The sequence below is a fragment of the Benincasa hispida genome, chromosome 11 (assembly GCF_009727055.1).
Source record: "Benincasa hispida cultivar B227 chromosome 11, ASM972705v1, whole genome shotgun sequence".
Taxonomy (NCBI): domain Eukaryota; kingdom Viridiplantae; phylum Streptophyta; class Magnoliopsida; order Cucurbitales; family Cucurbitaceae; genus Benincasa; species Benincasa hispida.
Genome location: NC_052359.1, coordinates 45,826,360 through 45,849,780, shown reverse-complemented (window position 1 = coordinate 45,849,780; position 23,421 = coordinate 45,826,360). Strand labels below are relative to the sequence as shown.

General features: G+C 34.1%; 3 protein-coding genes across 6 annotated transcripts; 1 reads left to right on the top strand and 2 right to left on the bottom strand.

Moving 5' to 3' along the window:
- Positions 1-120: 120 nt before the first annotated feature.
- On the bottom strand, positions 121-1,840 carry LOC120091144. The gene is made up of 2 exons (XM_039049012.1): positions 1,236-1,840; positions 121-520 (listed from the first exon to the last, which is right to left on the bottom strand). The coding sequence occupies exons 1-2, from the start codon at positions 1,653-1,655 to the stop codon at positions 362-364; spliced, it is 579 nt and encodes a 192-aa protein (XP_038904940.1). The 5' UTR covers positions 1,656-1,840; the 3' UTR covers positions 121-361.
- Positions 1,841-2,618: 778 nt separating this feature from the next.
- LOC120091905 (SAGA-associated factor 29 homolog A) lies at positions 2,619-8,471 on the top strand. 4 transcript variants are annotated; one of them, XM_039050065.1, is made up of 11 exons: positions 2,619-2,779; positions 2,858-3,016; positions 4,379-4,472; positions 4,652-4,728; positions 5,871-5,965; positions 6,102-6,187; positions 6,849-6,902; positions 7,055-7,208; positions 7,388-7,401; positions 7,892-7,895; positions 8,146-8,471. In XM_039050065.1, the coding sequence occupies exons 2-11, from the start codon at positions 2,899-2,901 to the stop codon at positions 8,167-8,169; spliced, it is 720 nt and encodes a 239-aa protein (XP_038905993.1). In that variant the 5' UTR covers positions 2,619-2,779; positions 2,858-2,898; the 3' UTR covers positions 8,170-8,471. The 4 variants fall into 4 exon arrangements, with proteins under 4 accessions (XP_038905993.1, XP_038905995.1, XP_038905992.1 ...); XM_039050064.1 differs by lacking the exon at positions 7,892-7,895 and having other exon boundaries at positions 2,620-2,779; XM_039050066.1 differs by lacking the exon at positions 7,892-7,895 and having other exon boundaries at positions 2,637-2,779; positions 2,941-3,016.
- A 2,644-nt stretch (positions 8,472-11,115) lies between these two features.
- LOC120092130 (GDSL esterase/lipase At5g14450) lies at positions 11,116-15,419 on the bottom strand. Its single transcript, XM_039050342.1, has 5 exons — positions 14,947-15,419; positions 14,651-14,860; positions 13,699-13,871; positions 12,510-12,783; positions 11,116-11,587 (listed from the first exon to the last, which is right to left on the bottom strand). The coding sequence occupies exons 1-5, from the start codon at positions 15,263-15,265 to the stop codon at positions 11,340-11,342; spliced, it is 1,224 nt and encodes a 407-aa protein (XP_038906270.1). The 5' UTR covers positions 15,266-15,419; the 3' UTR covers positions 11,116-11,339.
- Positions 15,420-23,421: the final 8,002 nt, after the last annotated feature.

Genomic DNA, 23,421 nt, shown 5'->3' with positions numbered 1-23,421 from the left:
ACTGATAAGCAAGCCTGTATACAGAAACCCTACATTTCCTACTTAAAAGCATCATCAAGAATCAGAGAAAGGAAGCACGAGGAAGACCAATAACACCCACAAGATAAAATATTTATAACATGTCAATATTTTCATCGACATTTCTACAAATTGAGATTGTTGGAATATCGACAATTGACCAAGTCATCGAGCATGATGAGTAATGGGGGAGAGGCACACACTTAAAAGGTTCACCATCAATGTGATCTCCACAAGTAGGCTACATTTTGGTGATTTCATAGGATTTAAATCAGATTTTACACTGCAAGATCTTACAAATGGAAGGTCCCCAGTTTTCTGTTTTTCTGCGTTGTCTGCATAGTTACTCGTCGCACAATGAGGCCATGAGCTCGCGAGGTGAACTCCAAATGGGAAGATCGATTAAACACTGTTTGAATCGGTCTTCTTCCGTCTGGCACAATGCTTCAGCTATATCACAAAACCTTGAAACATTGTGAATGATGGCTTCCTGAGCTTCCACCTACACAGTTTGCACTTTAGATATTGTTACTACAGCAGCAGCCAGAGGCAAAAAAGTATGTAGAGACCAGCAAAAATGTTCAACATGGGTTTCGTCCACAACAAAAGACACCTTCAATTTTCCTACTCTATGGCCTAACTCCAGTAGACAACAAAACTTCAAAGTTTTAAATTACGAAGTTCCGACTCAGAAACTAGAACACAATATTCTCAATTTGATGATATGCCTGCCATCTCTCAACTCTCGAGTCCTTGCCTTAAAAGCCATCTTTTGAAGTGTAGTAAATGAGAAATTCGAACAACATTTGGGCGAAAATGGAAAAGTAGAATAACAGTTTGGGCAAAAGTGAGCAATTTGAGATTTGTACGTTCTCTTAATCAAATGCTCGACATTGTTAGTAGTGGGTCATTTTGATTTGACTTTCCAAAACTAGACCTTACACTGAAAGACGAAAGCCATTTATCCGATGAATTTGTCAAGCAAGTAGAGGAATAATTAGTTCGAAACACAGTTTAACCCAATCTACAGATAATAATAATAAAAAGAGGCAAAACTGAACTGGAAAAATCTTCTCTCTAGGCATGAAATCTTACCAACGAATGATGAATTACGAGCAATTTGAGGAAATTCCTAAGCAACTCAACGCCTGGATCCGTAAAATTTCTATTGCCCCCATTATCCTAAATTATGACACAAGACCAGAACACCCATTTACCTGAGAGAGAAGATCGTCCACCATTGACGCGCAAGAAACCTCCTTCTCCCGAACTACAGTCAACGAGGAAGCTTCAAGAAGCGACGCCGTTCCTTCTTCCCCATCCCGTCGGTACTGTTCCTGCAACTTCCGAGTCCTCTCCTCCATCTCCCGCAAATTGCCCGACAAAACCTCCCACTGCTCCATTTCTCTCTGGTACTTTGCTCTAACCTTCAACAACGTCTTCCTCCTGCCCTCTCGTCGCCGATTCTCCTCCGCCTCAAGGTCCACGGCCTGAGCCACCGACGAGCGAGCTGCGACGGCTTCCGCTGGGTCGAGCCGGCGCCTTTTCCGCTTATAGACGAAGCCATCATCGTTGCAAAGCTCCCAATCGTCTTCTTCTAGAGAGACTGTCGCTACGGCTGCTGCAATTGACTCCATGAAAAACCAAATCGAGCAAGAAACGAACAAAGAGAAGAGAAAGAACAAGCGCCTATCTATCAGTTTCGATTTCGATTTCAATTTCCCTCAAATTTCGAAATCTGCTGAAATTTGTTGGCGTCTAAGAGCGCGCGCGTCGGCTATTTGGGCCTAAAGCCCAATTAGTTGTTTATGGGCCTCCAATTTTAAGGCCCAACTATATCTCAAGCCCCATTTATTCGACCAAATTGTTATGAGCAATCACACATTTTCCTTTAATTTACGTTTAAATACCTTTTTCGGTTTCTATATTTTTTTTTTTTATTTTGATTCATTTTAACCTATATACTTTTAGAATGTTGAATTTTATTTTTATATACTTTCAACTTGGTTAGACTCGTATATTATTTTTAAATAAATTTTGTAATTTAAAATGTATATCATTATTTAAATTAAAACAAAAAAAAAAATAGTAACTTATTCTTAGAGCCTCTAGGACTAGAAATTTGTGGCTTATAAGGCAATAAAGTAAGGACTATAATTTTCAAATTGTCTCTTAAGTATAGTTACAACTTATTAAAGCATAGGATTATTATTTCAAACGGTGATAGTTCATTCCCACACCTTACAATTATTGAACTAAAAATATGCGGTTAAAACATTATGTTCTTATTAATAGGTTAGTCGCATAATGACGAGTCTTAGAAAAATAATATCAAGTTCAACATAAGTCCCTTTACTAAAACTTTCAAATTTCAATTACATCTACCTCAATTATTATTATTGTCGTCGGTGTAATTTTTAGTACATTAATTATATAGACGAGATCTCGAACCTCTGACTTATTGGAAGGATGCATTAATTATTGTTAAGTTAAAAGTTACTTTGATTTTTTTCCTTTTTTTGGAAGTGTTTATCAAATTTATACAAGCATATGAGAAGATTAGGGCTTAAAAATCCTTTATTTTTACTTTTTGGTTTACTTTATTTCTGCAAAATATATCCAAAAAATTTAATGTTTCTTCACAATCATGCAATTCTCTTAGCTCCATCCCTCTCTCTAGAAACTTTGAAAAAAGGGGCAAAAATAATTTTCAGTTGGAGAAAAGGGCATTGAATGAGAAACCCAGAAGCCCATTTTTCAGGTAGAATTACAATTTAGATTTTTTTTTTCTTTTTTTTTTTCCCCCTTCTTGTTCTTCTTCATTCAACAATTTGATCAGCGGTGGACACACAAAAAATTCGCAACTCCGAACACTGAGCAATGTCGTCGGTCGACATTGACGGAATTTTGTTTAACACGAAGGAGCTCGATCGCCTGCGGAAGGAGCAGGAGGTCGTCGTTCTTGAGATAAACAAGATGCACAAGAAGCTCCTCGCCAGTGAGTATTATTTCCTTCTTAAACCTTTTGATTGGATCATGGTTTTTTTCCTTCTTTTTTCTTTTTTTCTTTTTTTGAGATCAAGCTGCTAGGAATTGGCCAAAATGTTCGGCTGTTGGTCTGCTGCTGGTCTAATTAGTTTCGTTAGTTGATGAAGCTGTGGTTGAAATTTGGATGAGGTGACAATAATCCTAGAGTTATTGCATTCTGGAATTTTAGGGGAAGTTACTTGAATTTGATTTTTTTTTTCCCTTTTTTTGTAGCAATGCTTGAATTCGTTAAGGAACTGATATTCTGTAATAAGTGTATGACGAAAAACTGAGGTTTCTGTTAATTTTTGTGCCGGCCTTTGAATGCTATAGGCTAAATTTCAAGTGTGTTTTGAGAAAGAGACTGATTCAATGAGGTTGAAGGGACAATAAAACTGAAATAAAAGGAAAGTTACCGAAAACACTGAGCAGTGTACATACCTCATCTGAAGCCTTTTATTTATAGCATTACAATGTTAAGAGAAGACACTGCCAAATAATAAAAACTAGATACATTGAAAGAAAAAACAGTAATAAATAAATAAAAACCAAGAAAAGAACAAATTATTTAGCAATTGCCAATTAGAATAACTTACAAACTATTAAGTCTTTACAATCTTAATTAACTAATCTAAACTAATTAATTGTCCTGCGATATCATACAGTGTCAAGAGGATAGTGGGCAAGTTTGTATTTCGTTTTACATTTCTCAATTTTCTAAGGGGTAGGGTGAGGGATGCATATTAATCATGAGTGAGCTGATAGTTACGCCGTTGACGAGATACATGTTAGAGATGTCAAGGCAATGAGGTTATGTAACGAGTTCCATATATATATGTGTGTGTGTGTGTGTGTGTGTATATATATTTGTGTTTCCTTTTACCTGATCCCCGATTATTATGGTGCGTTGTAGTATGATTGGATCATAGTTTGAGGTATATTTTCATGTAGCTTTTAAAAGACTAACTTTGGAAATTTGAAATATCATTACATCTTATATTTGATTCTTGTGGTTACTAAGTGAATGAGTTAAAACGTAATAAGAAAAATGTTAAATCTGCAATTTTTTTTTTCTAGATCTCTGACGTTTATATGAATTTGGAAGGTGAGGATGATACCCTCAGTAATACTATGGTTTTGGGATACCCTCAGTAATACTATGGTTTTGGATTGTTACCTAAAACGAAGAAGTACATAATGTTTGGGAGTTTATCACCTTGCTTTCTTTCTGTCGCTTTTAGAGAGTTTTATTTTCTATTAGTACTTGCCCCTCTGGCTTCCTTCAAATTGCTGTTTGTAATTGGCTTTTTCCTTAATATTTGATTGTTTGCAGCTCCTAAAGTGGTTGAGAAGCCTGGGGATAATTCATTGTCAAAACTGAAGCATTTATATACACAAGCAAAACAACTTTCAGAGGATGAAGTGAGGTATTTTACTCTATTCTTCCATGAAATTCATACTTCAGAGTTTGTTCACTCGTGTTTTATCTTTTGTCAGTTTGTGTGTGTTTAGATACGTACAGGCAAAAATCATTTATCTACCCCAAGTGTGCCTGGATCATAACTATTGTAACTGGCATTGAAGTCCATATTATTTTGTATTGCAGCGTTTCCACAACCTTATTGGGCCAACTTGAATCTTTGCTGCCCGCTGGACCTCCTGGGCAACCAAGGAGAAGGATAGGTGTTTCCAAGAATTATTCAACTATACTGTGTTTTACGATAACTTTCCCAAAAGCTTTTTGATTCAGGCTTTTCATAAATGATAAATTTGAAGACATGTTATACACATTATCATGAAAAGAAACCCAATCATATTTTCTACTCTTCTGCTCCATTGACTCCTGTCAAAGTATTCACACTTGGATTAACCACAGGATAGGACTTATTTGTGTTCTTATAAAAAATAGTCGTTATTAATAGAAGGGTCATGTTAACAAATGTCACAGTGGAGATGGTGGGATTCTGCTGAATTTATTGGAAACTTGAACACTAAGACCCCGTTTGGTAACTATTTCATTTTTGTTTTTGGTTTTTAAAAATTAAGCCTATTTTCTCCCCATTTCTTATAATGATTTGCATCTTTCTTAAGTACAATGGTTGAATTCTTAGCCATATTCCAAAAACAAAAACAAGTCTTTAAAAGCTACTTTTTCTAATTTTCAAAATTTGGCATGGTTTTTTAAACATTGGTTTGAAGGTAACAAAGGAAGAAATTTAGAGATAAAAGTAGTGTCTATAGGCTTAATTTTCAACAACAAAAAACCAAAAAAACAAATGGTTACCAAACAGGGCCTAAATGTCATTTCTTTCCTTTATTATTCCTGAGTTTGAAGCTTTCTTTATGGATGATCAATTAATTTCAGCCCTTTGCTAAATTACTGTATATTTTGTTCCCTAATTCTCATGGACACACGTAAGGTGCCTGAAATAGAAATTTTGAGTTTCTATTCTTGAGCAAACAGCTTTATGTCCGTTCTGCCTATTCAAATTACCAAATGCATGCATCCGTGGGGGTATGAGTATGTCTACACTTATGGTTGCTGCAGATGGATCATAGGAGAAAGGAAATCGACTTTTGTATTTGTTTGCTCGATATTTTTTCACCTTAGAGGCACCGTGGGGAAGGATCTCCTAGAATGGCATTGGGTTTATGATATGACTACTTATGGCTATCAAATCTAAAACAATCGATAATTCATTACTATCTTTTCCCTTATTAGCAACCAATCATTAGTTTATTACTGCTGCCTCTCTTGTTAAAATTTTGAAGAAATGCTATGAGGCAGTTATCTGTTTATTTACTGATTTGAACGTATATGGCAGAGAAACCGAAAAGAATGAAGGCAGATTCAGATAATGCTCGGCTTTCACCTGCTATGAGAAACCTCGAGGCTTGTGCTAATATGAAAGATGAACAGGTCTGTATGTCATTTTCCAGTTTGTATGTTTTATTTATTCATGTTTTCCACTTTTAAACAGACGAAAAACAATTCAATTGGTTTGATCAATTTCAGTAAAGATAGCTATTTAGTTAGCATCTTCTGTTATCTTCAGGTGGCAGCCAGGGTGACGCCAGATGGGGCTGAGAAGGACGAATGGTTTATTGTAAAAGTGATACATTTTGATAAGGAGACAAAACTGTGAGTTAAATTATACTAAAAAGTTCTTAACAGCATCTATTTTATAAAAAAGAAATGATTGGTGTGAAGTATCTTTCATGGACAACTCAGATCTCACCATACCCATATAATCAAGTACAAATTTTCACATTGCCTTCATACAGGCTTCTTCAATATCAGTAATAAGTGACTAGTGTGTGCCTGTGTCAATTTCCCGTTCCAGAGATAACTATTTGTAATAGATGAGATGGAAGATTGTCAAAGCAACGAAAGCTGTAGGGCTCTTAACAGTTAATATAAGTAACTTAAGCATTTCAGTTGTGCTCCTTGCTTTGTCATTCATTTTATTTGATTATGATCACTGTTTTGAAATCATTTTTAATTTGTAAATTTTTAGAACTAGTTAAATCATTTAAAACATGCTTAATTGTTATAATCTCACTTAGATGATCTTGTTTCAAATAGGATTTCTTGACATGTTTGTAGTTAGTAAAAAATTGAGTATAAATACAATTTTGACATTAACCTAATGCAGAGTCTCATGGTTTATCTTTTATACAGAAAAAAAAGAAAAAAAGAAAAAGAAAAAGGCCAGATTAATGATTAAAGCATGATACTTTTTCAGACACCAAATCTCCTTTATGATATTTCGTTGTTTAATATGTAATATGCACATATACAGATTTGAAGTACTAGATGAGGAGCCAGGTGATGAAGATGAAGGTGGAGGGCAAAGGTAAAGCTGTTCGATTATATCTTTGCCCTTAACTTCATTTCTACATAATTATCTAGATTTTATTTATTTATCCTTTTGTTCTAGTTAATTGGAAGGTTCCTTCATTCAGTTTGGTGCCTAATCAACCAATGTTTAATTCAATTTAATTACAGAAAATACAAGTTACCAATGTCAGCCATCATTTCCTTTCCGAAACGAAATGATCCTTCTACTGTCCCTGAATTCCTACCTGGAAGACGAGTGTTGGCTGTTTATCCAGGAACAACTGCTCTTTATAGGGCAACAGTTGTCAATGGTCATCGCAAGGTCATCATCTCATCCCTACACCTTCTATATACTTCTAACGCACCAAACCATCTCAATTCTCTTGATTCTAACCTAGACTGTTTTAGCATACATTATATTTATTCGTTTTATATGCAACTCGCTGACAAGTAAATTTCTTTTGCAATGGATGACCTTTAAATAACTCTGCACGCTTCCAGAGGAAGACAGACGAGTAAGTTACCTCGTATTTATTTAAAGTTCATTACGTCATTTCTACTCGGATTGTCATCTGTTTCATGACCATGGTGTTGTGATTCCTTTTAACTTATCATGTAAAATAGCATCTCCTAGACCCTGATTGGCAATGGAATATGGGGGAAAATATTGACCTTTTCTGCTATCCATCTTGATCTCTTACAAAGTATAGATGGGTTCAGTCAGGCTTTCTTTAGAACTTATTTCCTTCGTGTTAGAACTTGGTATCCCAAATGCTACTTTTTGATCTGATCTGAAAGGGTGGTGGTGCAATGTGTGAACTTGGGACGACTTTTAGTCCACAGAATCAACTTTTAAAATAAGAAAAATTCTAAGAACACTAAAAATCTCTTTAAAGAAAGCTTACTCCTTCCAAACGTCCTTATGATAGAAGTGCTTTCAAGCTATTATCACCACTTTTGATCTCTCTTATACCACTTTGTGATAGTCAGATTTCGTTTGCACAGGATGGTACGATGTTGTTTGATTTCTCTGTTTCGTTTGTAATGTGTGTTGCCATCTATTTCGACCGACTGCATCATGTGTCAATTTTCGACGGAATGATCTTTTCTCCCCTTCAAGCTACGGTTATTTTTTTCATAACGATTTCCCATGTCAAACGATGTGTTCTTGTAATTCTCAATACATGAATTCCATCTATGTTTTCCAAGAAACTGGAACTTGATTCTTCAAATTCATTCTTATGTTTTGTTCTGGACAGTTACTTGTTGGAATTCGACGATGACGAGGAAGACGGGTCGTCGACGTTGCCCCAAAGAACAGTACCCTTCCATAAAGTGGTGGCCTTGCCTGAAGGACTACGCCAGTAAGCTCCCTGTATTTATTTTGTGAATAAAATATAAGGTTGTATGTAAATCGTAGACCAAAAAATTCGACTTAATTTGTGTTTAAATTTGAGAGATGATAATGTATTCAGTACATTCACACAAGCTCTAACAATGGTGAGGAAAAACCCATGATACGTCCTCATGGGTGGATGTTCGCTAAATTATAACAACAATAACACCTTGTTCTATCTTCAAATAATTTATAGTTTTAACTTCTTTTTAGTATCCATTAATCTTCTTTTTGTGTATTCACATTGTTTTTTTTCATAAATGGAAATTATTGTATTTAATTTGGAGTTTGTTCGATTTTATTTCATATTCAATTATAGTCCATGAAATTTTAGTAAGTCTTAAATTTAGTCCCTCAAAATTGGTTTAATAATAATAATAATTTTCATGCAATAAAATAAAATATGTAAATATGTTATTATAATTTATAGTTAAAATATTAATGCATAATACATTCTTTTTAAAAATAAAGTAATAATAAATTAGTTGTACTAATTAAAATTAAGATTTATTGAAAGTATAAATACCAAAATTAAGGATCCGTTTAGATTGACTAGAAAAAAAATAATAAAAAAAACTCACTTTTATTTAAACATCTTTGATCAAAATATTTAAAATATACTTTAAATATGTTTTATGAGTGGTTGTCAAACACTCAAATTTATTCAATTCCAAAATGATTTTATTTTTAAAATTAAATACTTGAAGACATTCCAAATACACCATAAACGTTTGAAATTATATTGACTAAATTTGAACAAACTTTAAAGTATAGAGTCCGAAATGATATTTTAATTAAATTATTATTATTTTAAAAAGTTTGATAAAAATTAACTTCAAACTAACAAGTACATGAAATTTATTCTCTTTTTCGAAAAACCTATTTAGTTATATTATGAATTTATGTAGTTTAAATTATTGATAATTGTTTTAAATGACAAAACTTACTATATTGATAGGCAATGAGACTATTCTATATTTCTAAATAAGTTACTCGTTTTCCTACATTTGAAAACAAGACTTTAAGTTCTATTATCAACCTATTTTTGTTACACATATCGACCTAAACTTTTGTATGTCTATTAAGCTTGTCATATCCTTGATTTTAAAGAGAGATTTTCAAAAATAGAAAAATGAGAACCATTTACACAAAATAATAAAATTTTAATCTTTTGATAGAGACTGATAGAAGTTTATTAATGATAGATGTTGATAGACGTTTATCAATTTTTTTTTTGGTTATTTCTATAAATAATTTAACATTTTTTTCTATATATGAAAATTTTTCGATTCTAAAATCAATTTTTATGAAAGTGTTAAGGTCAACTGGTCAAGTAAATGAAAAAATGTTATGTTAGATAAAAATGTTGATGTACATTGTACTATATATATATATATATATATATATATTTGTATGTTATGTATATATGTATTTGGTTAGAGGATTTTTTGCATGGAAATTGACACATGCATTTAAATCTCATGTTTATTTCACAGTTTTCAAACATTTGCTTGAGAATAAGCTATTCCCAAACATTCTCACTTCCCACATTTAAGGGTTTTCTATTCCATTCTAAAATGTAGATTTTCTCTTTTCCCTTTTTTATCTGTATTTATTTTATATATAATTTCACTTTAAATATAGTTAATTAGTTAAGAAATCAATATTAATTTAACAAAATAATATATTTATTTTAATAAATATTTACTTAACTTATTTTTATAATAAAATTTTATTAAAGGAATACAATTACTTTTTTTACATAAATTAATAATTTATTAGCCAACAATATCTTAAATATATTTAATTAATAAATTAGGATTCGTTAAATTTAATTAGTACAAAAAAATCTCTACAATAATAATTTATTACTTTATTGTTTTTTTTAATAAAAAAATAATTATTTATTGAGATTAATTTTAATTTAATCCGAACATGTAACTATTATTGATTAGTTAATTATTTATTGTTATTAATTTTATTACTTCATTCACTATTAGCATGTTAAAAAAAAATATTTTTTTATTAATATATCATATTTTATCTTTTTTTTTTTTACTGTTTATAAAATATATTGCTTATTAAAATATATATTCTTATATTATTTGATTAAAAATTAAAACTATTAATATTCAAATTAATTAATTATAAAAATGATTAGATATTAGATTATAATCAGTAAGACATTCATTAAATATATTAATTAGTTAAATTTTAATTATAAATAATCATTTTAAAAATATTTATAATTAAGATTATTATTAGTTCATAATTAATTAATTTTTTTTATCGATATTAAATGTTATTTATTGATTAATATATTAATCTATTACAATTATGAAAGATTTTCATGCATACTTTCATAAATTAAATATGAACAGAATTTTTATTCATAAAATTCTCATAACACTCTATGTAAGACATGGACAATATAAATAAATACTAAACTTGAACATCTAACGGACATTAATGATTGTAATATTTATAATACATTACTTATAGTATGTCACATTCGTAATGTTTCTGTCTTTTTATGAATACCCTAGTCACAAATCGCAATGGTATTTTCTATTTTCTTTTTGAAGAAAGACAATGTTTTATTCACAGTATTATTTAAAGAACATAAAAAAAACATATTAAAGTTTAAACTAAATATATAATTTTCTTATTAAAAGAAGATGATGCATAAGATATCTTTTAAAAAATGTTTTGAAAAATGTCAGTGTTTGTAAAATTTAGTCAGCAGTTCAAAAATTATATTGAAATAATGGAAATCAACAAGAAAAAATTATAAGATTACAACTAAATTTTAAAAACAAGATCATTATCAAACAAAGTTCAATAAGTTTATTAACCATGTTCTTAAAACCAAATATACACTTCAACAAGAGCCATCAAAGATTCTTGCTAAAAGCACTTCTAAAGCAACACTACTTCAAAAAGAAAAACCAAGAACTCAAAAGTTCTAAGTTTTTATTTAGTACTACAAAATGCATGCTCAATATTTTGTAATAGTAGAACTTCAATATTTCCTACTAATGAATAATTATGATAATTTTATCCCCTATAGCATGCTTTTGTGATTGGAATAGGAGGGCTTGATAAAGAACCATTGAGAATGTGATTAGCAACAAAATGATTAGCAGCCTCAGAGTAATGGACTCCATCCCAACTCACATACTGAGCTCTGTTTTCACATGCATCTCCAAACATCAAGCTTCCATTTATGGTTGCTTTTGTCCCACACCACACATGGTCATACCTCACATGGTACCCACAGCATACTTTGAGTGGCTCGGGAAACCCTGCAAAAGTTCGATATTTGAAATAGATGTCGATCAATATTTTGTATATATATGGTGGTTCAGGCAGTCCAAATCAAAAGAAACTTGCGATCGAGAAAGATGAGTGTATTAACTATTAAGAAGCATAAACACTTTAGTTTGGCTAGTGTTTTCGTATCAAACACGTGTTGTACATTTAGACACTTCAACACTTGTTAGACACATGTCAAACATTTGTTAGTGCAATAGATAGACATTAGTTTTACAAAGTCAAAATAAGACCAACATTTGTTAGACATGCATCAAACACTTGTTACATATACTAAAATAGACACATACATGATAAGAATAATAAAATTTGAGAGTGAAATACATCAAACTCATTTTTAAACCATATAAATATATAAACTCATTGACTTTGAATTTTCTTCTGGTTTAAAAATGATATATATTTTAAAAAAACGTATGTTTTAATGGACGTGTCTTTGTTGTATCCGTATCCTAGATTTTAGAAAAATGACCTCACCGTGTCCGTATCGTATCTATGTCTCGAATCCACATATGTGCTTATTAGATTAACTATGAGCATGATTGTTTTAGAATCTATTGCTTTCGACAATTTATTTAGTGGCTCCTATATTCTAGCCCTTTGGATTCGTGTTCATGGTCCTTAATGAATGAATGGGCATTTTCTAACATATAAACATACAATCCTATCGCCGTACACGAATACGAGTTCACCATTGCACTCTAGATATCCATCCGGTAAAATCATGAGGACCACCACTTTTCAAGATAGTTCAATGGATAAGCATACATAGGGAAACTTTTATTCTCCTTTCGATTCTAGGCAATAGACTCTCAATTCTTTGTTCCCTCAAATAAAAAACAACGAAATGTAGGGCAGAAAGTGTTAATAATGATTAAGAGATGGAAGAATAACCTTGAGTTTTCCCATTGCTGATTAGAGCATACTTGGCAGCATAGACATCCACATAGGTAATGGCAGCTTCTGGGAGCTCTGACCTAAGCTTGTCCAATTTTGCTTTGAGCTGATTATTTAATTCCATAGAAATATCATTTTGAGCCTTGATACAACCATGCTGATCAAGGATGCCAGGGGGAGGGTTCAGATTGTAAAATTGGTTCACTGGGAGGCAACCAAATGGCCCTGTATTATGTATCCAAAATGATCTCCCTCCTAGCTTGTATATTCTCTGAAATGAATCAAATGGCATCAAAATTCACAAACATTCTCAGAAATAACAACAAAACAAAACTATGTTCATCAGTTTGAGCTTGTTTTGATTAGAGGGGTACAAATAGGTAGTATAGGTATCTTTCTTTTTGTCAAAACATGAGCTGAACTGACTTATCAGATGTGGAAGAAAACAACACCAAACCCTTTTTTAAAACCAGTTGTCTGCCAAAAAAAAAAAAAAAAGGAAGAAGAAAAAGAAAAACAATCAAAATAAACCAATGAACCTATTGACTGTTTCTTTTAGTTTGTACTCCAAAAACCTGAGCCGACCAACAAACCTAATTCAAACTGACTGAACTGAGACATAATTAGGTTCAAAAAACGTCAACATCTCCCTTACTTTCTTTCCACAGAAGACTTCTCTAAGCTCAATTGGAATTATCTCTCTCCCTCCGATGCACTACTTCAATTTTCTCAATGAAAATTTGTTTCTTAGTGATAAATCACCAATGACCCAAAAGCTTAAGCTAATTGGTGAAAGTAAATTTAATATTATCTCAACACTCTTGACACTCCCTCCCACTTTTAGGCTTGAAATATGTAAAAGATCCAACGAGTGGAAATCAATATTAGTTGAGGGAGAAAATGACATTGCAGTGGTTTAAATATAAGGCTTGCTCCGGTAACCAATTAAATAACCAATTGACCCAAAAGCTTAAGCTAATGAGTGAAGATAAATTTAATATTATATCAACACTCTAACACGTGCAAAAAAGAAAGAAAAAAAATCTCACCGATTTATTATATAGCTCAAACACCTTTACTAACAGCATATGACCAAATGGGCGTCATTCAAACAAAATAGATGACATATCAAGAATAGGAAGGAAACAGATCTGTGAGAAAGAAGGGTGAATTTTCTTTTGCTTACTTGAAGTGCAGAGGCAAACTGGTTAACAATATCAGGCAAAGCAGCACGAAGTTGATCGATGCTCAGCTTTCTAAAGCCAACAGCTAAATCATTCTGCCCAATATCAAAAGTGTAGAGTGCTTTGGAGTAATCCTCTGGTCTTGTAAGTTTGTCTCTGTCAGATGGGTTCTTGGCTAAAATCATCAACAACAAATTTCAGTATAGAGAAAGAAAAAGGTCAAATTACAAATTATGATTTCCAAAACTTTGAGATTGTGTCAATTTAAACTTTAGTCTTTGCGAAACTTCAATTGTATCATTCTATTTAATCTACACCATTAATACCGCTAATTAGAATGTTAGGAATTTGTTCGACCGTCCATCAATTTAGCACACTGTCACATACAAGTGGCAAAAAAGTGAACAATGTTGAAGATATCAAGAGACATCACTATCGTAATAAAATAGATGTACTACTTCGCTCATTGCTTGTTTTGAGATGGAATCTCATATTATTTAATATGGTATTAGATCCCATAAAGTCTAGATGGGTTTTCAGTCTAAAAACATGAATTGGGACCGTTCTAGTGAATCCAGAGATGAGGAGCATATTGAGAATCTACATTGGAAAAATCAATAAAGAATTTTTCTATTTCTAGGTCCAAGGAGTGAAGATTCAAACCTACAACTATTTGGTCAATGATGTAAAGCCTTAACCAACTAAACAACAATTAGGTTGGCAAAATGAAAAGATTTGATAGGTAGACTTTCAAAAAGTAGCAAGCTGCAGATGTAACTCTATTTAATTAGGATAATGACAAGCGTCAGTCAATTTAGCACAATACTCCATTCAAATAATAGTGAACACTTAGATAAAATCACTACTCTCAATAAAAGCTAGTTCACCAACTAGATTTGTTAATAAACGACATAGAAAATGAAGTAAAAGATTGAACTTATGAGTCTTTGAAACCTTGATTGTAGAGGTCATTGGAGCGAGCTTTGAACTGTTCAAACTGGGTAACCTGCATATCAAGGAAAAATGGACTAATTCCATATTCATATATGGTTTCATTTGGCTTCTGTACAGTCGATCCGCCCGTGGCGAAATTGGCGCCGTGCCGGAAATTAGCGCCGAGAGAATTCAGATAAGCACTCAAATACGGCAATCTCAACTTCTCAGCTGCAAAATCATCAGAAACCCTAAATCAACATCAAACAATCCTGGCCGGAAACTGAGAGAGATTACCGAAATATTACGTCACTTACCGATGAAATCGATGATCAAACGACCGTCGCTATCCCTTCCGGATGGTTTGTTGAAGAATACATCTCCATACGGCCATCGGATAGGCTCAAAAGCGGCGGAGATGGCGCCGGTATCGGAGTTCGAGTCGCCGAAGTTGAAAATCACTGGAAAATCACAGTCCGGTGAAGCCAGTGCTAGAGAAAACCCAAGGAAAACATGAAGAACCAAAAATGGCGACACTACTATCGCCGGAAACTCCATTTTTGTTGTGCAACTGATTTCTGGAAGAAGGTTATTCAAATTTCGCAATCTTATTCTGGTTGTTTCACATTTATACATCACATCTAGTGAGTGAGTGCTTCACATTTGGCATTCCCTCACTCTCTATCTCTACATTATCTTCTTCGAAGGTTGTGCTGCGGCCATGGCCAGAGCTTCAGTTGTATAGTAGCAGTGAGGGAATAAAGTTTTTTGACGTTTGGTTACAATGTCGGTGGTAGTGGAAGAAAGATTGGGTGGATTAGGACCGTTTGATCGGGATAGTGATCGTGCGGCTGTGATGAAGTTGGCGAATCGAGGAGAATATTTCAGCGGTGAGATGGGATCGTCTTGTCCATCCAGTCCTGTCGTTTTCTCCACAATCATATGACCGGAAATCACTCACTCACTCACTCAAGTCTGTCTCACTACAACATCAAACATAATAAATCGATCCAGGGTAATCTCAAAAAATAGATCATTTTGACCATGTTTGTTGTTGTTTTTTTTTTTTTTGGTTATGTGAGGTCATTTTGTTTTTGTTTTGTTTTGTTTTTTTTTTCCCCAAATTTACGTAAATGTAAGATTCATAAATCTAACTAAACATTATTAACAATAATTCAATTACATTTACGATTGTAACCCATTATAATTGATTCATCGATAGAATCTCATTATGATTATACCATTTTTCATTACGGTTTGATAAAATTAGCAAAAATTTTGAGTTTTATATTTTGGTCCCTCAAGTCTAGGACAAGTGTTTATTTGGTTCGAATTGGAGTAAGTATTTATTTGGTCTCTGAATTTTTTATATATGTCTATTTGGTTCTTGAGGTTTCAAAATTTTACACTTTCGTTTTTCGAGGTTTTGAAAATAGTTCTAAATGTTGGATTTGGTGTCCTAAATGTCATGTATCTTGTAGTTTGTAAATACAAACTATATTTTTAATAAAATAAGAGGTATTTTATTAATATTTATACTGCATTTATTCAATCCAATTAACTAATATCCAATGTTATTTTATGTAACTTAAAACATGTATATGGGTGACATACAAGTGAATCGTGTTTAAGTAATAACCTAAATGATCTGTAATAGATGGATTAGGCTATCTTATCCTTGTGACACTATGAATACGGTCTGTTTTGTAGTTGTTATAATTGTTGCAAAATGCTACAAATGATCTGATTCTAATAATTCATTTGAAGATATGTGAGTAAGAGTATTCAATACAAAGAGTTTGTATAAGACCAAACCACAAAATGAATAGTCTCTCTATATAACACCATTACTAGAAGAGACTTATATTTTACTAGGATAACCATAAGTGACTTGATCTTAATCTTGAGTGAGTTGTGAACTCCTAATTATGAGGGAAATTCTTTGATCTGCATTGGTGAGAGTGACTATGTTAGACGATTCAACAAACCTACCATTTTGGGGATTGGTCCGAGTAAGGAGTTGGGAACACAATTACACAAGATGAAATTCACTCCTTCCTAATCTTAGAAAAAGTAGATAAATTGCTTCTTAATAGCCATTCCTGGTCTTGAACAATGAGGCCTCAACCTTTTATTGGCCCAAGAGGTGTTAGTTTCGATTTGTGAATGGTCGATTCACTATTGATTGGTTATATCTATGGACATAGAAATATATCTGCAGTGTGAAAAAGTGCAGCTATCGGTCTTTAGTGTAATGACCGGTAGTTAATGAATATTGATTAATTTAATTAAAGAGTTTAATTAATTAACCCCTTATCACTGGAGCTTCTAATTTGTAGGTCTATAAGGTCCCTTTGTTAGCTCTACTAAAGGATAGTAATGATGAATGGTTTGAATTGTTCAAATCAATTGAGAGAATTTTATAATGATTAATTATAGATGTGATCTATAATCCAAATTATGTAAGAGAGAAATATTTGAATGAGATTCAAACACTAAATTCAAGTGAATTAGATTCATAAAGAATTAATTAATCATAATGTTAGAGAGGTGGATACATATAAATATATGATGTTTATATGTTAATTAATTAACTATATACTAAATAAGATTTAATACATGGTTATTTAATTAATTAAATAAGAGTTATTTAATTAATTAGCAGTAAGGGTATAAAAGGAAATACTTGGAGAAGAGGTTAACCCTTCTCCATATAAACCCATTCTCCATATAAATATATTCTTATAACCCATTTAGGGCAATGATTTTTCACTGTAAAAAATTACCTAGCCTCCAAACCAAAAATCCTCTCTACTCTCTCTTCAATTTCTCTCCAACTCTTCCTCTTCCAAGTATTGGAGATCATTCATCAATTCTTAGAATCCCATAGAATAACAAGATTATTTTTAGGTGGTGTCCTTGATCATGAAGAAGTGTTCGTGATCAAAGAAGGAGAATTTTTTGAGAAGTTTGGGATTCAACAAAGGTGAGCTACGTTTTTCCCTTTTCTTTATCTTCAATAACATGCTGAAATGATGTTTATTCTTCAATGTTCTTTGTATGGACTGCTATGATTTTGTTACTTTTAAATGGAAAAATCAAATGCAAGGCGATCTCACGCTTCCGCGGGAATTCGATTCCTTTCAATTGGTATTAGAGCCAATACTTGCATTTCTGTTTTTTGCATTTTAGAAACAAAAATAGAAAGGTGAGTTTTAATCTGCATTTTGAATGTGAGGTTTGCAATATTGGATGTTTACATTTTTTGGCACTTAGCTTTACGTTTTAATGCGATTAAAATGTAAGGACCAATTGTTTTTTGGGCATTTAAGTGTCGCTATCACGTTTGTAAGTCCGTGTCAATCAAGGAGCAAGAGTTGCTGAAAAGATTGGTGAAAAACGAAGGTTTTCGGTCCAAGTTCGAAGCAAAACGTAGCAAAATGGAGGTTTTTGGATTGTAGCATCGTGGCGCTACGAGGCTAGGCGAGACAGACAATATCCGTAGCATTGTAACACTCCGAGCTTCACATGCGCGCATGAGGAGTCCGATGGTCATGAGTTTGAGCCCCCTCTCCAGTGTCTGTAGCAAATTTCCCTTGTTTTTATAATTTTATTTATTTTTTAATTGAATTAATATAAATTAGTTATATTAATTTAATTAACTCTTTAGGGTGCTAAAATTTGGTCCAATATTTGATGTTTAATTTATTATGTATTTGATATATGTATAAATTTATGGATGAATTTATATTACATAATGTATGTCATATAGATTTAAAATCCCACATTAGGAAAAACATTTTCATGCATCATATTTAATATAAGTGCTATATTAGTTATAATTGCATGATTTTTATTAGTATGCCCATGCATCATAATATAAGTGTTATATTATTTTGATGTATGTTACATTAAGCATGTTCATGCATAATAAAATATTATAAATGTTATAATGTATGGTGGAATGATGAATATGTATATTTAATTTTCATGGATGACAAATATAAGTGTTATATTTTTCAATGAAAATGAACTTTGTATTGAGCATAACACTACTTAGATAAATATAATTGTTATATTTGATCAACGTCATTAGATGCAAATTATAGGTTTTAATATGACATTAAAATATAATTGTTATATGTATAATGGAATAGATTAAAATCTATAATAAAAAGTTGCATGCAAACATAGGTTAAACTTAATTTTAAATGGTTTAAAATTAATTTACCTAGACTTAGATTGAAAGATTTTCTAATGAGATTAGAAATAGGCTAATCTTTTAATTTGTTTTAATAGGATTAAAACAAATCCGGTAAAAGATTAAATTTATAAAATAATTGTCTATAAGGGACCTTTGTCTTAGGAACGTTCTGTTTAAGCTGAAGTATTTAAGCTGACGGAAACGAAATATCTCGACTTAAGAACGGACCTGAAAGGTGAATTGGGTAAATATTTTATAAACATGCAAAATGAAATCACATATTGTTAAATATGCAATATAAATGTTATATTGAGCAAATTAACAAAAGACTTAGTTAAAATTAATTAACCAGAATTTTCTAAGTTAATAAACTCATTTTTGCAAAACACTTAATGGGAGGAATAAACTCATTAATTAACCGTAGGGCCCGGGAGCCGTTTGGGGCACAAAATGAGCTCTGTTCCCAAAACCGTCTGTCGCATGACTTTTTTTCATCGTTCTTAACCCCTGGGTTCATTTTTGCGTTTTCGCCTGAAGAAAAGTTCGCGCACAAAAATTGAGCCCCGGGACAACTCCACTAGGTCCGAGAGTTGTATTGGGCACCAAATAAGCTTCGTTCCCAAAACCGTTTGGCGTATGACTTTTTTTCATCGTTCTTAACCCCTGGGTCCCTTTCTTGCCGTTTTCGTCCAATGAAAGTTTTCGTGCACAAAAATTGGGCCCCGGGGCAGCCTTGACAGGCCCGAGAGCCGTTTGGGGCACCAAATGAGCTCCGTTCCCAAAACCGTTTGGCGCATGACTTTTTTTCATCGTTCTTAACCCCTGGGTGCGTTTTTCGTGTTTTCGTCTGACGGAAAGTTTGCACACAAAAATTGGGCCACGGGGCAACCTCGACGGGCCCAAGAGCCGTTTGGGGAACCAAATGAGCTCTGTTCCTAAAATTGTCTGGCGTATGACTTTTTTTCATCGTTCTTAACCCCTGGGTCCGTTTTCGAGTTTTCTCCCAATGGAAAGTTCGCATAAAAAAATTGGGCCTCGGGGTAGTCCCGACAGGCCCGAGAGCCATTGGGGGCACCAAATGAGCTTCATTACCAAAATCGTCTGCCGCACAGCTTTTTTCATCGTTCTTAACCCCTGGGTTCATTTGCGCTTTTCGGCCGGCAGAAAGTTCGCGCACAAAAATTGGGCCCTATTGTAACCCCGCCAGGCCCAAGAGTCGTTTGGGGCACCAAATGAGCTCCGTTCACAAAACTGTCTGGCACACTACTTTGTTCCATCGTTTTTAACCCCTGGGTCCATTTTCGCGTTTTCGTCAGGCAGAAAGTTTGCGGAAAAAAATTGGACTCGGGGCAGCCCTGACGGGCCCGGGAGCCATTTGAGGTACCAAATGAGCTCCGTTCCTAAAACAGGCTGGCACATGACTGTTTTTCATCGTTCTTAACCCCTGTGTTCGTTTTCGTATTTTCGTTCGACGGAAAGTTCACGAACAAAAATGATGGAATGTGTGTGAGCTACTTGGTTTGAAAGTGAAAAAACCCACTTTTGAGATTTTTCCATTTTCCATCTCTTTTCCATCGTTGATTTTACTAATTTTTTTCTAAAATAAATTTTTGTTTTCAAAATTGAAATCTTTATTAATTTTACAAAATTAATTCATCAGTTAATTTTCTAATAAAATTAATAATAAATAATTAATTAAACAATTTAATTAATTTTAATTAATTCAATATCAAATATTAAATTAATTTGACACTAATTCCACCATCATGAATCCATATTCATGAATTTAATATTTAAATCGTATTTAAATATTAATTGATTCCCTAATTTCGTTTAATCCCAAAATTAAACGTGTAATTATATCACATATAATACTAATTTTCTTAATTCTAATTCGAACGTTTCAAATTAACTTATCACGATTCTCTAAGGCTAATCCATTTGTGAGCTATTAGGGAACCTCGTAGACCTACAGATCATGGGCTCCAACGATTTGAGATTAATTGGCTAAACTTTTTACACCGAATTAACCCCATTCGTTAACTACTGGGTTGCTCTACTAAAGCCCAGAGTTGCACTCCCCTGACTAAAGATATATTATGTCCACTCGATATAACCATGATTAGTAAGTTAACCCTTCACAGGTTGTTCGTAATAACGGCTGGGTCGAATGACTGTTTTACCCCCGAGATTACCTCTTGTTCCTTAAGTCCCATTGATCCTCTAATGAACAATTGGTTTGTGATTCGATCAACAAACCGAGTCCCTTTCGAGCCAATGAGAGGGTGGGGCCCCTTGTTCAAGACCCGAAGTTAGAACTTAAGGGAACAACCTCTCTACTATCCATGAAAGCGGGTAGGAGTGAATTCTATCTTACACCCTATGTCCATAGCTATCTACCCAGTCTTACCCCCTGAAATGGAAGTTTATTGAGTCGACGCTGTTGGACCAACCCTCACCTATGCAAATCTAAGGATAAGCCCGAATAAACAAGAGTTCATAGTTAGCTTAGGATTAAGGTTAAGTTATCAAGGTCATAGCTTTGAAATAGTCAGTCTTAAACACTAAACAACGTTATAAAGTAAGAATGACTTATTTCGTGATCCGATCTTGTACAAACTTATTGCACATGATGCCCCCACTCCTCTTGTCATGACATGTACGAATTAGGATCACTTCGTCTGTAGCACTTTACAACTCCTCGTAACAACTACAGAGTGTGCCGCATCCGATAGTGTTACCAGAATAAGGCACCCAACCTTATTCATATACTATAAAGCATTTTGACTATTTACTTGAATCTGATCCACTTTTATGTCTCCACATAAAGTTAAGTACTGATGTAACAGTCATGGATCTTTTAGTTTATTGGATTTATTTCTAAAACAAAATAAGCAATTCATATATTCAATAACAACTTATTGAATTTTTAGACTAAGTTTAATTGTTTACAAACCATACAAACCATGAGTTTTAGGACATAAAACCCAACAGGAAAGTTCGCACACAAAAATTGGGCCCCGTTGTAGCCTTGACGGGCCCAGAAGCCGTCTGGGGCACCAAATGAGCTCTGTTCCCAAAACTGTCTGGCACACGCCTTTTTTTCATCATTCTTAACCCCTTTGTTCGTTTTCACGTTTTCGCCTAGCAGAAAGTTCATGCACAAAAATTGGGTCCCTTTGTAGCCCCGACGGGCCCGGGAGCCGTTTGGGGCACCAAATGAGCTCCATTCCCAAAATCGTCTGGCACATGGCTTTTTTTCATCTTTCTTAACCCTTGGGTTTGTTTTCGCATTTTCACCCTGCTGAAAGTTCGTGCAAAAAAATGGGGCCTAGGGCAGGCCCAACGGGCTTGGGAGTTGTTTGGGGCACCAAATGAGCTTCGTTCCCAAAACCGTTTGGCACATGACTTTTTTTAATCTTTCGTAAACCCTGGGTACGTTTTCGTGTTTTCGCCTGACGGAATGTTTTCACACAAAAATTTGACCTCGGGGCAGCCTCGATGGGTTAGCAGCCATTTGGAGCACCAATGAGTTCTGTTCCCAAAACGATCCGGCGCACGACTTTTTTCATCGTTTTTAATCCCTGGGTTCATTTTCGCATTTTTGCCCGGTGGAAAGTTTGTTTACAAAAATTGGGCCTCGGGTAGCCCCGACGAGCCGGGGACCCGTTTGAGGCACCAAATGAGCTCCATTTCAAAAAACCGTTCTGCACATAACTTATTTCATCGTTCTTAACCCCTGGGTTCGTATTCGTGTTTTTGCCCCGCGAAAAGTTCGCGCAACAAAAATGTGCCAGCGCGTCGCCTCGACGACCCGGGAGTCGTTTGGGGGTAACAAATGAGCTCCGTTCCAAATACCCGTCCGAGCACGGCTTTTGTTTATCGTTCTTAACCCCTTGATCCATTATTGTGTGTTTTTGGTCGACGAAAAGTTTGCGCACCAAAAATTGGCCCTGAGGCAGCCACCGAGGGCCAAGAGCCGTTTGTAGTGCATCAAATGAACTCCGTTCCCAAAATCGTCTGACGCCATGACTTTTTTTCATTGTTCTTAACCTCTGGGTCTTTTCAGTGTTTCGCCCGATGGAAAGTTGGCGCACAAAAATTGGGCCCCTGTTGTAGCCCCGACAGGCTCGAAGCACGTGTTGGGGCACCAAATGAGCTCCGTTTCAAAAACCGTCTAGAGCATGGTTCTTTCTCATCGTTATGAAACCCCTGTGTTGTTTTCGTGTTTTCGCCCCGGCGAAAAATTCGTGCAAAAATTGGGCCTTAGCATCCCCACTAGGCCCTGGGAGTCGTTTGGGCAACAAATGACTGTTGTTTCCCAAAACCATCTGGCCCACGATTTTTTTTCAATCGTCTTTAAACCCCTGGGTCCGTTTTTGTGTTTTGCTTGACCGAAAAGTTCCACGCACAAAAATTGGGCCTTGTGGCTCCCCCGCCGGGACCCTGGGAGCCGTTTTGTAGCACCAAATGAGCTCCGTTTCCAAAACTATTTGCGCATGATTTTTTTCATGCACGTTCTTAATTCCCTGGGTTTGCAATTTTCGAGCCTGCGGAAAAGTTCCGCCTTGCACAAATCTCGTCTCTT

Excerpts from the sequence above, each read along its gene's own strand:
- LOC120091144 (XM_039049012.1), bottom strand. The coding sequence starts at position 1,655 with ATGGAGTCAATTGCAGCAGCCGTAGCGACAGTCTCTCTAGAAGAAGAC. Across the intron at positions 521-1,235 it reads TGGACGATCTTCTCTCTCAG|GTGGAAGCTCAGGAAGCCAT; the intron begins GTAAATGGGTGT and ends CAAACTGTGTAG.
- LOC120091905 (XM_039050064.1), top strand. The coding sequence starts at position 2,899 with ATGTCGTCGGTCGACATTGACGGAATTTTGTTTAACACGAAGGAGCTC. Across the intron at positions 3,017-4,378 it reads GCACAAGAAGCTCCTCGCCA|CTCCTAAAGTGGTTGAGAAG; the intron begins GTGAGTATTATT and ends GATTGTTTGCAG. Across the intron at positions 6,188-6,848 it reads TTTGATAAGGAGACAAAACT|ATTTGAAGTACTAGATGAGG; the intron begins GTGAGTTAAATT and ends GCACATATACAG.
- LOC120092130 (XM_039050342.1), bottom strand. The coding sequence starts at position 15,265 with ATGTATAAATGTGAAACAACCAGAATAAGATTGCGAAATTTGAATAAC. Across the intron at positions 13,872-14,650 it reads CAATGACCTCTACAATCAAG|CCAAGAACCCATCTGACAGA; the intron begins GTTTCAAAGACT and ends TGATGATTTTAG. Across the intron at positions 11,588-12,509 it reads CAGCAATGGGAAAACTCAAG|GGTTTCCCGAGCCACTCAAA; the intron begins GTTATTCTTCCA and ends GAACTTTTGCAG.